The sequence below is a fragment of the Malurus melanocephalus genome, unplaced genomic scaffold (assembly GCF_030028575.1).
Source record: "Malurus melanocephalus ecotype Western Australia unplaced genomic scaffold, MMel_1.1 scaffold_42, whole genome shotgun sequence".
NCBI classification, from domain to species: domain Eukaryota; kingdom Metazoa; phylum Chordata; class Aves; order Passeriformes; family Maluridae; genus Malurus; species Malurus melanocephalus.
The window spans coordinates 2,550,477-2,568,026 of NW_026623274.1; the positions used below are offsets into that span (position 1 = coordinate 2,550,477).

Below are 17,550 nucleotides of genomic sequence, written 5' to 3' on the forward strand. Positions count from 1 at the left end.
CTGAGGGACAGCACTTGTGACAGGCTGCCAGCCTGCATAAAACCCATTGATTTCTGCCTTCTGCATGTGGCCTGGAAGCCAATTTCCTACCCATCTCACAGACCACCCCTCCAGTCTGTATCCCACCCCTCCAGTCTGTATCTGGTCAACTCATCCAGGAGGAGGTTGGGGGAAACATGGTCAAATATTTTGTTTAAGTCCAGACTAACAACCTCCACTACTCTGCCCATGTAGACAGAAAATGTCATTTTGCTGTAGAAGGTGATCAGGTTAATCTACCTTGATCCGCCTTTAGTAAATCTGTGCTGGCTTTCCCAATCACCTGCTTAATTTCCTTTGTGACAGTTTCTTGAARGACTGGACTACTTTCCAAAGGCCTCAAGTAATACTGATAGGTCCATAGTTTCCTGCATCCTCTTTTGTGTTCTGCTTGTAGAAAGCCCTGACACCTGTCCTTTTACAGCCTCCAGGTACACCCCTTCACCTGTTCTTGTCACTAGCAGTGTCCCCAGGAATCAGTGTTGGGTCCAGTCCTGTTTATTGGCAATCCAGATGAGAGGATCGAGTTCTACCATTAGCAAATTTGTGGATGACACCAGTTGGGTTGGATTGCCACCCTGCAGAGGAAATCTGGACAGGCTGGGTCAATGGACTGAGATGAGGGTATGAGATTCAACATGACCATGTGTCAGGCTCTTCAGCCACAACAACCCCAGGAAGCACTACAGGATGGGGGGAGAATGTCTGGAAAATGGCCCAGTGGAAAAGGACCTGTGGGTGCTGGTAGACAGCAGCTGAACATGAGCCAGTTGTGCCCAGGTGACCAGGAAGGCCAATGGCATCCTGGCCTGGATTAGCAATAGTGTGACCAGAAGAACCAGGGCAGTGATTGTCCCCTGTCCTTGGCACTGGTGAGGCCACACCRTGAGTGTTGTGTCCATYTCTGGGCCMCTCAACTCATGAAGGACRYTGAGGTGTCVGAGYRAGTCCAGAGAAGGGCAAAGGAGCTGGGGAAGGGTCTGGAGCACAAATCCTATGAGGAGCAGCTGAGGGAGCTGGGGGTGTTCAGCCTGGAGAAAAGGAGGCTCAAGGGAGACCTCATCACTCTCTACAACCACCGGAAAGGAGATTTTAGCTGGTGGAGGCAGGGCTCTTCTCCAGGCAACCAGTGACAGGATGAGAGGATGCAGCCTCAAGCTGCCCCGGGGGAGGTTTAGGTTGGACATCAGGAAGAATTTCTTCACAAGAAGGGGTGATTGGACATCGGAATGGGCTGCCCAGGGAGGTGGGGGAGCCACTGTCCCTCTGTGTGTTTAAGACTGGACATGGCATTCAATGCCATGGTGTGGTTGGCTGGTGGTGTTTGGTCACAGGTTGGACTCGATGATTTCTGCAGAGGTATTTTCCAACCTAATGGATTCTGTGGTTCCGTGGTCTCCAGCAATATTAAAAGTGACAGAGGACAGCCTTACACCAATGCCAGCTGCTGCTCCTAACCCTCGGGGGCACACTCGTTCCTCACTGCTAAACTAGTGTCGCCACCCTTTCTCACACATCGGCTCCACTGTTTACTCCCCGCCCAGTCACCATTTACGAACCACACACATTGGCGTGCCAGATCATACTCCAGAGCAGCCAGCGAGGGTGCCCTGCCCCGGTCGAACAGCGCTGGGTGCTGGCTGGGACACGGCGCTGTGTGAGGCCGAGAACAGTCCCCGCTATTCCGTACCGGGCCGGAGCCGCACAGGGCGAGAGGGTGCTGAGGGCGGCCCCGCCATCCCCGCTTTACGCCGCAGCCTCCGAGATGGCGCCGCCGCCGGAAGACTACATTCCCCAGCGCCCCGCGGGCCCCGCGCGCCCCGCGCGCGCCGCTTTCATCTCCCGGCGGGCTGCGCGTTGCCGCCCGCTCAGTGCTGCCGGGCGGTCGCGCACTGCCTGCTGGGAGCTGTAGTCTCTCCACGGCGCTCCGGGCCGTGCCCAGCGGTGGTGAGCGGGCAGAGGAGGCTCCGGGGCGGAGGGGAACMAGGCCTGACCTCCGGGACCCCGGGGACTGTGGGTGGTCGCTGGCGGCGAGGGGAAGGGAAGGGCGCCCGGCCGGGCCGGCACTTCCGTAGAGTTTGGGACGGGAGCCTTCCCGGCACGTGAGAGAGAAGGGGCAGAGGGTGAAGCCCACCGCTCGCAGGGAGGTGGGGAATGGAGGAGGCGGGAAGTACGCAGGGTATGGGGCAGGGAGCGGATGGAGAGAGACGGGCTGTCTTTTGGGAGCTCATCTCTTGGGAGATGTGATGGGAACCAGGTCCTCGCTTCTATCTGACGGTCCGTGACCTGCGAATGTAGCTTTCTCAGGAGGAGCTTTCTCTGTCCTATGGGGTTTAGTACGCTACGCTGAACATGCTGTGGTGAGTGTAGCATGTGCTTTGGTGAAGGTTTTATCCTGTGAGATACCCAGGAACCGGAGGTGAACAGGGAAGATGGGCGTAATCCCATCTTTGCTWACAGGTACCCAAAATAGGACACACTTACACAAAAGTCTCTGCAGAGATTTATTGCTTTACTGTCATATGCCTATGCAGGGCTGGCTCTGCAGTGCAGGGTCCCCGTGCTTTGTTGTTTTATTAGTTCTGCTGGGATTTGCAGAGAACAGTGCTCAGAACTGTAGTAGAAKAGGAGTTCTCTCCTTTTCCCATATGTTTTATATATGCAGGACTGGCATGCAAACCCTCATCAGTGTCTGTCACCATCTACTTGCTGATAATGGCTCAGCAGTTGTGTGACAGCTTTGCTGTACTACCAGATTTGTGTACGATCRCTTACAGTAATATTCAATCACTAATAATACTAAGTTAGCAATACAATAATAGTTGGTTTTGGTTTTTGTTTGTTTTTTTTTTTTGTAGGCTGGCCTCCATTCCTGTAAACAAGCAGTGCCTCTGTGATTTATTCCCAATGTAGTTTTGGTACAGGTGGAATTGTTGAAGATGTCCTCAGGCCTTACAGAGGAGCAAAAGAGAAGGATTGAAGAGAACCGCCAGCTGGCTTTGGCTAGGAGAGCAGAGAGGCTGGCAGCCCAGAGAACTGGGCACRTGGGCGTTGCTGCACCTTCGGGGAAAGAACAGAGTTTGGGCAATCTGGGAAACTCGAAGGAAGAAAACAATCATGTCGGGTTCAYCAGCCAGCAACGACAGAATACACACAATCCTGTGGAGAAGGAGAGCTGCCTCCAGAAAGGCTATAACCATTACACAGCAAACCAGATGGCTGGCTCACATAGAGAGCAGCAAAAGAGTTGTTCAGAGGCCTCCGAACAAGCAAGTGGCCTTAAGCAGTTCCCTGCAACAACCCCAAATTCTCTGAGTTATTCCCATAAACATTATTCCGATGCTGGTAATCAGGAACATGGACAACACACTTCAATTAATCTTGGAACATTCCAGCAGCCSAAATGCTATCCAGCCTACAAAAACCCCACAGGACCACCTCATCCAAGATTAATTGGTAACGGGCACCCTGATGGTAGTAAAGGTTTACAAACTCARAACAAGTCTTCCATAAAATATGTTCCACCGCCAAGCAGCACTGCCCTGAGTGATTCAGAAATGCTGATAAACATGAACAGACCAACAGAAAGAACAGGGGGAGGTTTTGTCTCTCAGGCCAGTGGTAGGATGCAGAAGATGACCAGTTCTGCTGATGTGGGTTCTGCCTTTGAAGCTGCCTCTCATAAGAAAGCAAATAATGTTACAAAAGGAAAATGTGTAAAATATGGAGAAGACAGATTCCAGGTGGAAATAGGGTATAATGCTGAACTTATTGCTGTGTTTAAGAAAGTACCAAGCAAAGCCTATGGTAAGAATTATTTGTTTGCCATTGTCTATTTTACATTGGATTGAAGTTTCAGCRTCTGCTGCTATTGTAGTTGCTACTTGCTCTTACCAGTGTACCTATTGCTGGAATGGAATATGTGATATTAATGGGGGATTAAAGATTAAATTGGATAGAAATTCTCTGCATAAATAGCTTGAGCTTGGATTTAGAAGTCTTGCTTTATGARCAATGCTCTGAGAAGTTTAGTGGCAGCAGCTGGTCAAAGGCTTTTGGAAGTGAAGGAAATTATTTGTAAATTGGGATGTGAAAACGGGTCACTTCAACTGTAGTTCAGAGTTAWGAGCTGATTCCGTTTTCTGAGTTACTGAGAGCAGTGGAATCTACCTCCACCTTTTGGCTTGCTTCCTGCCATCTTTTCCCCCTGCCTTTATTTGTTATATTTTACTTTTGTTTTCCCCCATGTGTGGCTGATCCCTGTGAATGGCTGTTGAGTTCTTCTTGTCTTAGTGTTGATATTCCCCCTGGCTTTTTTTGGTGTCATGTAGCTGTRGACTTGGGTGTAACTGTTTTTCAGATGTATGGCAAAAAGTTTGCSTGAGTAGATTGAATACTTTTACCTCACATAAACATTTCACACCACCACTTTTCTTCTGTCCCAAATGATTMATATTCTGCCCTATTACTCTTGCCCTACTTTAGATCCTGCTATGAAAAAATGGAATTTCAGCATGGAAGATTACAGCAGTGTCTGTAAGTAAATGTTGAATGATAAAACACAAGAGGAATCTTGACACCCCCTCCATCCCTGCTTTCCAAAGTTGTTTAGCTTTGATAGTCTTGCATAATAAAAGTGGTGCTACTCAAAGATAATGCCTGTCTTTTAGTCACCTAGTTCATAACATTTTTCTGATATTTTGTAGTTAATTAGAAATAATTTAATTTTTCATGTAATGTAAGTACCTGTATTTGGTACACTTTCTCTGCCATTGAATTTTTTCAGCAACCAGCAAGATCATAGGAAAATTATATGCTGTACTGCTGGTACTTCTTTTGAATTTGTCTTGAAAACTGAATATGTTCCAGTGGCTAATGCTTAATTTCTAGGTCCATTCATTTATTTTCTTTTTAAAATWGCTCTTATTTAAACACTTTTCCTGTTAATTTTGTGTGTCAGAAAAGGATTAATGGTAATTCTCCATGGCTTTGAGTGAGACTGAAAATGGATTTGCCTTTTTTTGGTATAACAAGGGTGGGTTTATCTTTTTTTTTTCCTCTCCTGTCATTTTGTTCTGGAAAGATTGAGAGATGATAGAGGCAAATACTTCAGGTAAGCTTTTCAAAAGCACACTGTATTGAAGTGAGTGATAAATCACTATTGATTTCAGTGGGAACAGAATTAGGCCTGTGTTGAGCACTTTAAAAAACCACAGTTGAGTGCTGGTATTTTAGCTTCCCATGTGGGTTGCCACACATTTATAATTTAAATGCTGTTGGCTTGCTTGAAGTGTATCAAATACAGATGAGAGCAGAGTCTCTGCACCAAGGAACTTCAAATAAAGAGAATGGTTTTTTAGAAATCAGGCATTTTTCATTAAAGCTATCAAATATATGAATGCTCTGTGGAAAGTTCCTGTTAACATGTGAAGACAATATATGATCAGCAATGGCCAATGAAATTGGGAGAAAATGCCCTGAGTAAAGGGAACTGACTTTAAAGGGCCTTGAAAGTGTAAAACAATTCTTTTTRAAATTCCCACTTGTAATTTAGTTCTTCTGAATAATGTGATCCTGTATCACCTTTCTTTTCTTTGTACTATAAATTAAATATGCAATCAAGTGTAGAAAAAATTTCGAAATAAAGAAGTAAACATGCTTTTTGTAAACCCTAATTTCTTTCAGTATTAGTTGTAGAGGTGAGATCTARCTACACAATGCTAAACCAGTAGCGTCTAAAATCTTATGCTTGATGCATTGGGAGAAGGTCTRAATTGGTGGTTTCCTATTCCTCAAATTTAAAAAATACTTTCACTGAGTGTTCTTAGGCTTTTTATTTCGAGTAGAAAGCTTGGATWTATTCAGGAAGTCACTTACTTTAAAATGAAGTTGGATGAAATCCAAATGGTTTATTTATTAATTGATTAGGAAGAAAATGTMTGAATTTCCATTTTCACATCACTGGCATTGAACTTAAAGTTTGTACTTTTTAGTTGTGTATCAGTTTTCTGGACTGCTTAAAAAGAAGCAGAGTGTGTCATGATGTGCATCTCAGTGCTCAAAGGACTGGATTCACCTGGATTTATCCTGAACAGATCCCAGAGAAGGGAGGTTGCCTTTCCACAAGTACTTGGAGGCAGGGTGTGCTTAATGGTCCCCTGCTCTTGAGTCTAATGGACTCTGGAGATGTTCATGGATCTTTCTGTTACTGTAGTATCTGTGAGGTAGAGTCCTGGGGACGAGCTTACTACTTGGTCCTGTAGAAAATAAAAGAAATACTATTTCCATTCCTTAACCACCASAGTTCAGTGATAATAATAAAGACACACATGGGTATAGACTGACAGAGAAGCACAGGGGTAAGTGGCATGTTTATTCCTGTGGATAGCTGTGTTGTCAGGCTAACATCTGTAWAATGCTGTGTCCCTCCTCTCTCCATGCCCTGGTGACAGAGGAGGTTGCTGGTGATGGGCAAAACAGGTGTGCAGATGGCTGGGGGGAAGTGCAAGTCAGCTGTAAGACACGGAATAAAGGGTAATGAACTTAACATGTAACAAAAGAGATTTGGGGATTTGGACTATGTTCCTTCCTCCAGCATTGTGGAGGAATTCACAGCATTCCTCCTAGGTGGGTTGTCTATCAGATGTTGATATGAGRCTGAAGGCAGATATTTTTAAATCTTTCTCCTTTGCTGCTTACAGAAGCACCTTCCCATCTTTTCAGGCACATGCTATTAATCACCATGCCCCTGTCCCTATGATTTTCTGAGTGAAAGCACTGTGTGGCTGTGAGCAATTTACTACTTMATGTGCTTCTGGAGATTGCTTGCCCTGGCCTAGGGAGCCACATTTTAGGATTGCTGACAGAGAGGGAGCTTAGTGCAGTTGCAATGCTGGACAGGCCCTTTTTCTCTTGTTATCACATGTTCCCCTTTGCCCCTGCTGGATTCTCTATTCTAAAATCACACCAACCTGCTCCTCTAGGCCATTGCTCTCTCTATTCTTTGTCCTTATGAATGAAAGCAGGGAATCATCATCCCTTTTAAACTTATGTATGTTCTTTGCTATTAATTCTTTTCTCTATCTCAATGCTTTTATCCCCAGTGGAAGCAGCAAATCAACTTTCATCAGTAATTCTGGCACCACTGGAAGGAGAAAATGCAGTTTGCTTGGCATCAGGCTCTCATTTTGTTGGCAGTGGGGTTGATGTGAAATCCCTCTTGAAGATGTGTAAGACCTGGAAGAASCCCTCAGCCCTCATCAAAGGGAAGTGCGTGCTTGTCTCTCACTTGCGATTTGAGGTCGATATTGGGTATTCTGCAGAAGTGATTGGAGTGTTCAAACAGGTTGATTCCAGAAATTATGGTGAGTCTCCTGCTGTCTGCTTTCTAATAATGACCTTGTTGAGGCTACTTTCGCTTCAGAGAAGAGAGGTTGTGGTATTACATCTTCTGAAAGGGCRTAAGAGAATGTGCATTGGTGAAGATTTTAAAAGCTCATGTGGTTCTGGTTTAGGGTTGTATCCATATCCAGTGATTTATCCCAAGGCAGAACATGTCCTCTTCTGGRCCTGTTAGCCAAGGTGATATTTCAGATCTCAGCATGATTACATTTACTGTTGAGGTTGGATGTGCTGATAATTTGCCAGCATTATGGAGACCATGCAAAGTTCTTGTCTTTATTATCAAATGCAGCTGGACATTCTCTTACTTCTCCTGCTTTACTGTGGTGTATAAGGGCTGCAACTGCCTGAGCAGATTCAATTTAGCAGGAGTTTTACCAATGTTTTCAAGGCAGGTGTAATTGTAGAGCACTTTTTATGTTGGCATTCAGATRTTAATGGGAAATACAGTTTTTTGTCTGCTTTTAATTTGGAAAATGAGACACGGAGTGATGAGGTGACATGCACAGTGTCACAGAAGGTGACAGCATGGAGAAGAAATTCTGGAGCTCTAGTTCTTTGGGCAGGGCTCCATGTGGCTCATTGTGTCTTCACCTGACTCTGAATTCACTCTTCCCTGGATGTTGYACACAGGTGCTACCCAGGGATAAACCTGCCAGATAGGTCTGGCATTGATGTTACATTTTGGATATTGATGAATTGGCAAATTTCTTCCTGTACCCTCCTGAGCACTTYGACTATAGGATAAAGAGGCACAACTGGAAGTGATTGTTTTACTGACTCAAGTCAGAGTTTGTTGGTTCTCAAAAAGAAACCTCTGCAGACATTCTTAATCCCTCCTTGCAGTGAAGTGGTTGCCAAAATCCTTGAGCAGATGGGCTCATTAGGAGAGCTGATCTTGACTTGCTCTGGTGATACTACCATTTCTASATGTGTGCTCATACTTTTAAATCTTCTCCATACTGTTTCCTTAACATGACAACAAACAGAGGAAAACTGATTTTGATCAAGTTAACAATTCTTTTAAAGCTGTTCTGAAATGCAGAGGATATGGGTGGATAGACATSTTCTTATGGACAGAGAATTCAGTCTTTTTTTAAAGAGACTTGTGACAGTGTTTGTTGTAACTATTGCAGATATGAATACCAGAAAGTGGAATTTCCTGCTGGAGGATTATCCCAAACTAAGTGAGTAGCTGCATWTCTTTAGGGGGCAAATTAATTCTAACTCCATTTCTTCTTTATTTTTAACTCTGGAAAGACAAGTTGCTAAGGAACTATCAGACCAGTGTCTTCCTGTTTTGTCAGACATTTACACTGTTTGYCCAGACTCAAAACTTTGTTAATGTGTGCTATTCATGACAGTACTTTAGGGGCCCTTTCTCAAATTCTGTACTGAATTTCTATACTATTTATTAGAGCATTGATCTATCACAAAGCTTATAATCTAAAGCATCTTTACTTGACCTATGGCGTTGCAGGAGAATGGATTCCTTTCTTCCCACTTGCCAAATTTGAAGAGATTGATGTGGTGTCTGCCAAGCCTACTTGGCCTTACAGAAATTCTGTCAAACTGACTCMTTTTAGCTGTGTTCCCCTTACCCTCACTGCCAGCCAACTTCGCACTGTTTTGTGTGTATAGCAATTCATAAACTGCCACAGCAAACTTAGAAAACAAATCTGTATCARGTAGTTTTGCTTCTAATTCCTTAAGTAGTATGTTTGATGTAGTGCTGGTTCATTTCATACATTTCAGGAAGTTTTGGTTTTCAGGTCAGAGTAGTAGATGATGACCTCTGCAACAACCAGTTCAAAACTGTAACCCACAATTGCAGTCTGGGTTCTGTCTTGCTGTTTTTGTTCAGCCTCATATGTTACTGCTGATAATAATGGCTTTGCAGGCAGCACAGAACTATTAAGTTTATARTGTATGTGGCAGGTTAGAATTGGGGTTGCTTCCACAGATGAGTTGATTCTGAGGCAAGCAAGAAGAGCTGGTTTCTCTTGCAGAAGTATTTAGATCTGCTTGAAGCAGAGGCATTTTTGAAGCTGAATTTCATACTCCACTGAAAAGTTTTGGTGCTGTTTGGATGCTTRAAAGAAAGTTTAGCAACAAAATTTTATCTAAGAGAGCATCATATTTTTGCTTGCAAGTGGAATCTATGCACATAGTGTTGCTACAGTGCTTATTTCTTGGTAGAAGCTGGTCAGTGGATTGAATCACAGATTGTGTCAGGTAGAAAAGAACCACAGTGGGTCATGTGGTCCAACCTCCCTGCTCCAGCAGGATTATCCCAGAGCACATGGCACAGGAGTGTGTCCAGTCAAGTGTGTCCAGATATTCAAGTTCTTGAATGTGACAGCAACCTGTTCCAGTGCTCAATCACTGCACAGAAATGAAGTTCTTCCTCATRTTCAGGTGGAACTTCCTGTGCATCAGTTTCTGTCCRTTGCCTTTTGCCTTTATTCATTTGTGTAATGCTGCTGAAACTGACTTGCTGCACTGAAATGTAGAACTCTGTTTTGGTGCAGGTTTGGTTTGTTTTTTCAGATGCAACTTTGCAGAATAATCCAGACTCCACAGCATCCTTCTAGCACATCTGCTTCCTAGGTTTTTACGTTTATTTAAGTTTATACAGTGCTTTGAGATGAATAGCATTACACAATTCCTACGTATTATTATTCATCATCCCAGTCAGCGTGCTGTGTTTGCCTTGGTGCTCATGTGAAGGTTTGTGGCTGTGAAATTTGGTTGGGGTAAGCTTCAGAAGTATAATAAGCAAGGTGCTCTGTGCACATCCTTAGGAAGTGGGAGTGTTTCAGAGCTGAAATGCTGTTGCTTGGAGTTGTTCTTCTACAGCATGGGCTTCTGCTTCCATAGGATACCAGAGTGTGTTTAATAATTGAGTATGTGAATGCTTCTATGATGCATGTCTTAGTAACATTAGTAGCAGTTATAGGGCAGAAAGCCATTGGTGGGGCTGTGTAGGAATGCCGTGTCTTGTTCAAGAATGTGTCTTGGAGAAGACTGTTATGAAACTGCAGGGTTGGGATGTTGACTGGCTCCGATTTCGTGAGAGCTGATGATTGCTCATGATTTGGTCAAAAGGCCTTTTTTTCATGCAAAGGGCCTGATCTTGYGGCATGTGCCAGGCAGCCTGAGCAGACACATCACCTCCCAGTCTGCCRTAGGCTGACTGGCAGTTGTATGCATTACGTGAGGTATTCAGAATCCCACAGATTTGAAGAAAGAAAAAAAAAATTCCATGAATCTTGCCGAGTGTAATTTGTGAGGGCATTTGAGGATTCTAGCACGTGCCGTTTTAGAGGAACAGCATTTGCTTTGTTGCCTGTTCATTTGCCTACATTGAAATAAAAAAAAAAAAAAAAGAGTATTTAGAAAGGCTGGTTGCCATTTCCAGTAGAGAGATCTGTTAGCTGGGAACTGTTTGTGGAGGTTAATGTCTCTTTGCCTAGTTGCTCAGTCATCTTTATATAAAGGTCACTTCACTAAAAACTGTCTGTTGGATGAATCATGCTGGTGGCAGATATATCTTAATCACTCTCCCAGCTCATGTACAGAACAATAGCAACAGAATTATCAGTGAGCAAATTGTAGCAATTATGGTAACACACAGCTCGGTCTGTGAGTGTAATAACAAGCTTGTGCTTTTCTTCGGGTGGAAAGAGTTCCTGCTATTGAAGAAGTATAAATTAAACTGGAGAGTTTAAAAAGTTTGGTCATTGCCCAACCACAAATGGAAATCTTTTCATATGCATATTTCTTGGAATCGGTTTCCCCCTTTATATGGCAGGGGTCCATCCTGCTGCTTTCCTCTTGGAGATAACTGAAACAAAAATACCTAACTGAATTCTGGTGCATTTACTGCTGGTATAGTGAGTTATTATTTCAGTTGTTTTTCCAAGCAGGTTTTTTTTGTCTTCTGGACTTCATATACAAACCAACTATTAAATAAAAAAGGAAGTTGCTTCCTGCAGTGAAAATCTGTGCAGTTGCATTTGTGTTCCTAGTGTAGAGGTGTCTTTCATTTCATAGCTACTGGTCGCAAAATACTAAATATGTTTTCCTGGTCACAGTTCACCGTGTGTTTTAAGCTGGTGTTTATTTTTRTAGAAATTAACTGTTGGATTAAAAAGTAGTACTTTTATTTTTGGAGGGATAGGATAATAGGCTGGAGGGAACTAAAATAAGGTTGTCCAGGAGGAGAGTTGGCTAGATGCTGTGATTGCTATGATGCATGGGTTGAAAAGATGAAGGCTCTGAGGTCTTGGCATAATGGATGCTGGGGATCCCTTTAGTCTGACTGGGAAGGTAAAGTTGTGAGACTTCATGGGTRAAAGAGCAGTAGTATTGGGGAACTGAAGTGACTGCCTTGGCCTGCAAGCTGCTTCTGTCGAGAAGACAGCAGTGGCCACTGGCTGAGCAGGGAGGTGCTGTTGGTGCYTAGGGATGGCTGAAGGTCAGAATGCTGCTGATGGTGGTACAAGAGCTGTTTCTGTGAGTCTTGAGGCACTTCCTTTTTTCTTATCCAGACACAGTAAACAAGGGTGGTAAAGTGAGAACCCAACTGTGAGAATTTAGGGTAATGTGAGGATAAGAGASTTTACAAAATTGAAGATGAATGATATTCTTTAGGTAACTGTCTTGGGTCACTCCTGATGACTTGGGAATGGTGGAAACCTTAGGGTATCTAAGAATCTCAAGGTGAAAATGAAGATGCCCCTGCGTTCTAGACTTCAGAAGCTCTTTTGTTCAAATCCGTACTTTCCTTTCTGAGTAAAGTGTGCCCTAAGCTGCCCTCAGCATGAATAATCCAGCTCCAGCTGTATTAGTAGCAATCATCTCTGAATGATGGCATTGGAGTTTCAGCTTTTTTGTAAACAAGTCTAAATATGAGGGGAGGAGATGTGATTCATCATGGGGTTCTGAAATAGACTTTAGGGAAGAGGCAGGCTAACACCTGTGCATGATGCCTTGATTTCTGTGAGCTGTTTCAGGATAGGAACTGATTTTGCTGATGAGTCTGAGGGTTGTGTCCTGACATCCATTGTGGAAGTTGTGTGTATGTTGTCCTTTCAGATAATAAACTGCTTTGTTCTTTGCAGTGGAAGTGTTACTGAACCTCGTGTCTGTAGAAGTGGAGCCGCTGCCCGAAGCAGTAATTAAGACTTTCGCTGCTCGACTGCAGAGATCTCCATCACAGACAGACATTCCCGATGCTGACCTTTCAGCAGTGGACTCCAAAATTGTGACGAGCCTCATGCCCTTTCAGCGGGAAGGTGTGAAGTATGTGSTTTTTTGCATGGTGTTAAGAGCTAGTCCTTGTCTAGAATTGTGTAATTTATATTGGTGCCTAGGTTGCCTTCTCCTCCGTGGRGGGCTCTGCATTTCTCTAGGGTCTGTTATATTCTGGTACTCTAGGCTTTTGATTGTTTGGTGTAGTATGGTTTGTTTGGAATTTTTTTTGTGGATCTTTTGAGTGACATGTATGTTTTATTTCTAGTAGAATTCATCATGAGTCAGGTGGCAAGTAGCATTTTGCTGGTCTAAAAAATTGTTCAAAGAATACATCTCTGATTTCCCTCTTGTGATTCAATATGTACATAATTGTCATATGATTTTTTGTTTTTGTAAGGTCATTGTTCTTTTTCCGAGTGCATCTCTGTTGTTGTTTTTTGTTGTTTTTGTTGTTTTTGTTTTTTCCCAATATTAAACATACTTGGGAAGGGATGAGGAAATGGGACCCTGGCCCCAAAAGATTCAAAATTATGATTATATATACAGATAAAAATTTAAATGCCCCTGTCATCATATATGATCATTAGTTGTTGATTTCAAGATACAGTCCAGGACAGTCTGTACTTAAGGGTCTTAGTTRCTATTGCTATTAGTAATAATATTTTAGCTCAGCCAGAATGAACTCTGGAACACCATGTGAGTAATATCATGGAAAGAATGTGCTTTAAATAATTTTAAGGTCTTGAGACTATTTCTCATATGAAATCAAAGTCTCTAAGGACTGGGCTGAACCACTCTGTTCAGGAGCTTCCAAGCTTTGAGAGATTTGTGAGAGTTGCTCACTTTCATGTAGACTAAGGAAGAAGATCCAGGTTTACTGAAAAACCCAGATCACTTCCAGGTGATCCTGGTTAGAGAACCCAGATGACTTCCAGGTGATCCTGGTTAGAGAACCCAGATCACTTCCAGGTGATCCTGGTTAGAGAACCCAGATCACTTCCAGGTGATCCTGGTTAGAGGCTTGGTTATAACTTGTGCTCAGCCTGATTGCCAGCTCGTAACCCATTTCTTGACTCTTCTTTCCCTCTCTGTTTTCCCCAGTTTTGCAATTTTCAGAAAGGGACGTTTGCTCCTTGCGGATGACATGGGTCTGGGCAAGACCATCCAGGCCATCTGCATTGCTGCCTATTACCAGCAGGAATGGCCCTTGCTGGTGGTCTCTCCTTCTTCCGTGAGGTTTACGTGGGCAGAGGTACTGTGAGCTTGGGCATGTGCACATTGTCAGTAAAGAGCCTGTGTGATGGTTAGACTGTACTGTGCTTTGCAAAAGTTAAACTTCTAAATGAATTAAGGCAAAGAAACAAAAAACTGTAGTGATTTAGAAACTTGAGAGTGGGAAATTGCTTGGCATTGACTGTATGTATGCCAGTTTTATTTTTATCGGTTGATTTTCTTTTTGTGGTCCAACTGCTCTGTTGGGAAGAGGGAGAACTAGACAAAGTATCTCCTCTGACCCTCTGTTAACTTTGTTCCTGCAAGTCATTTGGCTCCACGAGGGCATTTTACTCGTCAGTGTCAAAGATAATAGTTGCATTCAAGCAATTGACTTGTATTCGAGCCCATCATAGCAGTATTTGCCAGTTCCTTGGCTGGAACAGAGGCCCAGATTCTGGGATTCTCCACTCTGTTCAAAAGGCCCCATTATCATCATCATTAAATGTCTGTCATAATATGTCTTTTGGCGTGTCTGGTGTATGCTGCTGACTCCTCTGAGTCCTTTATTAATACTCATCAAAGCCCAAGAAAGCTTGTATGATTGAGAAATGTATCTTGAAATAAATCACTGCCATAGTTTGTACACTGAGGCTCCTGGGTTGCTATAGACTAGCCAGATGTTCATGGTGGGAGCAAAAGGTGAGCCAGAGGTTTTAGGTCAGTAAATTCCTTCCAGAGAAGGAGGAGGTGAGAGTTCAGCTTTTCCAGGAATATTGCATTGATAAGGAAAGTATTGATTGGGATTTGCTGGTTTTGTGCTGTAACCAGATTGTTAGACCATCTTGGTGTGAGTTTTAATATCCAATACTGCAACAAAATGCAGAGTGAAAAGAAAATTGTTTACTGAAGAAGGGAATGGTGCTCATCATACTTGAAATCTTGAGGCCTTGGGGACAACACCTAACCTGAATCCATTGCTTCTGTGGTATATCTACCAGGAAACAATTTGGGACTAGGTTTCCTCAAGTATTGGGCAACTGCAACTAAACTTTTATGTTCTGCTTCAAGAGATTTAAGAAAGATGAGGCTTTTTTTGKTTTTGTTTTGGTTTTTTTTTGGGGGGGTGCTTGTTTGTTTGTTTGTTTGTTTTGTTTTTTTAAGCGCTTGATTTCTCCCTTCCCCTGCTCCCACCTGCTCAGAAGGCTCTTGTGGGAGATGATGGTGAAGTGGTGAAGGATAGTTAATTATTACTTTCTCACATAGTGAAAAATGTGAGAAGCTCAGATTTAACTCCTCTGGCTGCTGCATGAGGTTGCTGAACAGTGGACAGGAAGGATGATGGTTGGRGGATTTCAATAGGCAAAGCTCCTGGAGACAGAGATGCCATTTCTTGTCACCCTCTGGTTACATCTCTGTAGGGACCAGATCCTGATGGGCCSAGCCAGTTTTCTGCAGAGGAACATCAGCAGAACCCAAATGTTGCAGAGAGCTTGGTGTCACTGGGGACAGAATTAGGAGGGAAATAGTGGGTGGTCTGGCTTAACAGATGGGTTTGGGGGAGGATATCTTGCTCTGGTGTGTGGAGCATTTCAAAAGGTTGATTGAATGACTATTACCACATGTATTTCAGCTGCTGTCATAGAGCAGCTGGTGTGTTGTCAGCTTGATTGTTTTATTTTGTATTTTTTTGTTTTKGGGGTTTTTTTCGGTGGACTTTTTAAGAAGAGGAGGTAGTGGATGAGTTTTGTTGATCTGGGTGAGTTGTGCTTCACCCTCACTGTGGAGTAAACATTGCTATAGTGATAGATGTTTACTGCTCAGAAGTCTGTTTCACAGCCTTAGGTTTCCTGTTGAGTGAGAAAACTAAATTTCCCTGTAAGTAGTGGTCACCGCATTCTCTGGCTCTGAGCATAGCAGGTGACTTTGTGAGCAAGTTATGCACATTTCTGCTACACATCAGATTTTTTTTTGTTTGTTTTATTGGGGTTTTGCTGGGATTTGAGCATCCCTTGCTGTGTAWAGTAGTTTTTGCCTTATAGCCTGAGTTCTGTTCTTGATGTTSCTATTACCAGGGTGGTTGCCATGGAAAGGCTGCTTACCCTTACTGTGCTCCCAGGTAATGTCTAATGGTGGATGGCGTGGCTCCATGTTCTAAGTATTCATGGGGATATTCTCTGGAGTGCTTTGGGATCTTGACAAAGAAGCACCAGAATGCAATTAATTTCTTTCCTCTTCCTCCAGGCATTTCACAGATGGCTTCCATCCTTGAGTCCAGACAGCACCAATGTCATAGTGAGCAGCAAAGACAACCTAAAAGGAAGTTTGATCAACATCATCAGTTTTGATCTCCTCAGCAGGATGGACAAGCAACTTCAGAGCACATTCCAAGTAGTTATTGTTGTAAGTGGTATATGAAAATTTTTCAAGCTAATTGTATGCTGCAAGTGGGGTAGCCTTTGTACAGCAAGGAAATGTGAAATGGGCCTTATTTGGGACTGAAAGTATCTCGTAATTGTGGCTGTGATCACTGCTGTCTTCATGAGTGCAAGCATGAGGTTTATCTGAAACTTTTTGAAATAACTAGTAGAGTTTAATTCCTTTCTGATTCCTAAGGCTGTGTTTTCACTTTTGCTGGTTATGGTGCCTGTGTGATTTTACTGTGCTTGGTCATATCCTCTGCTGGRGAGAAAGATGTTAAATGTAGTGTGTCAATACAATCGTCTTGGACTTATATCTTCTTAAGTCTTGGACTTCAGGGTGGTGTTATTGTTTATCCAGTAGACCAGATAACCTTTCAACATCAAGTATGTGGGTAAAGCATCAAAAAAATCTCCCTTAGYTTGTGTTCCACTGACAATCTGCATTAAGCTTTCTTTGATCACTTGTATCATTTCACTGTAAATTACTTCAAATTCCAGTTTTTATCTTTTTACAGAGCCACAGTAAATGGCATTTTTCTGGATTTCAGTTACGAAAAATTCAAAACATCTAGTGTTTCAAATCCAGCTTGGATCAATAGAGAGCAAAAGTGTCTGTGTAGCTTACTATGAATGTTTGATGTTTTCAGCACGCATACACACCTATCCAAAGATCATGACAATTGGAACATAATAATCTTGTTGTTTCTCAGCATTAGATGGGAATGTGGTAATAGATGGAGTTCTTTGGAGACCAAACTAGTCATGGGAGAACTGATCTTTTTTATTTTTATGTTTTTTCTCCTACACACTCTCTGACAAAACATTCTGTGAAGGTGGAAATGCAGATTATTACTTTTGTAGGCTCGAGGCTATTGCCTTGGAACTTTTAACCAGCCCTGAACTGGCAATATTCTTTCTGTGTGTTTATATGTTCAAATTTGGACCCTGTGTAGGTTTTTACAGATGAGAGTAGTCCTACTGAGTGCTGACTTTTTCTGCTTTTTCTTCAAATCTTATTTTTTGGTTGCTGGGAAAATTAATGTAGTTTGTTTGTTATTTGGGAGGGAGAAGGCTGTGCCTGAGAGGCTAAGCAGTTGTACTGTCTTTGCATGCTTGTTTCTACACCCGTGGAAAGATGAGAATATGCCCTTGGAGGATGCTGATAGCTTTTTGAGTCTTAAGTTCTGCCTTACTACTGCAGTAGAAGTTAAGCCCA

The 17,550-nt window shown here is 42.9% G+C and overlaps 1 protein-coding gene across 3 annotated transcripts in view; it reads left to right on the forward strand.

The window, feature by feature from the left end:
• The first annotated feature begins 1,902 nt into the window (after positions 1–1,902).
• Positions 1,903–17,550, forward strand: part of SMARCAL1 (SWI/SNF related, matrix associated, actin dependent regulator of chromatin, subfamily a like 1) — a 37,101-nt gene continuing 21,453 nt past the window's right edge. Inside the window, exons 1-8 of one of the 3 annotated variants that reach the window (XM_057364789.1) lie at positions 1,903–1,986; positions 2,898–3,846; positions 4,525–4,575; positions 7,143–7,403; positions 8,577–8,627; positions 12,567–12,747; positions 13,801–13,951; positions 16,156–16,314. In XM_057364789.1, coding sequence (XP_057220772.1) covers positions 2,979–3,846; positions 4,525–4,575; positions 7,143–7,403; positions 8,577–8,627; positions 12,567–12,747; positions 13,801–13,951; positions 16,156–16,314 — 1,722 coding nt within the window. In that variant the 5' untranslated portion in view covers positions 1,903–1,986; positions 2,898–2,978. The other 2 variants (XM_057364791.1, XM_057364790.1) reach the window with 2 other exon arrangements.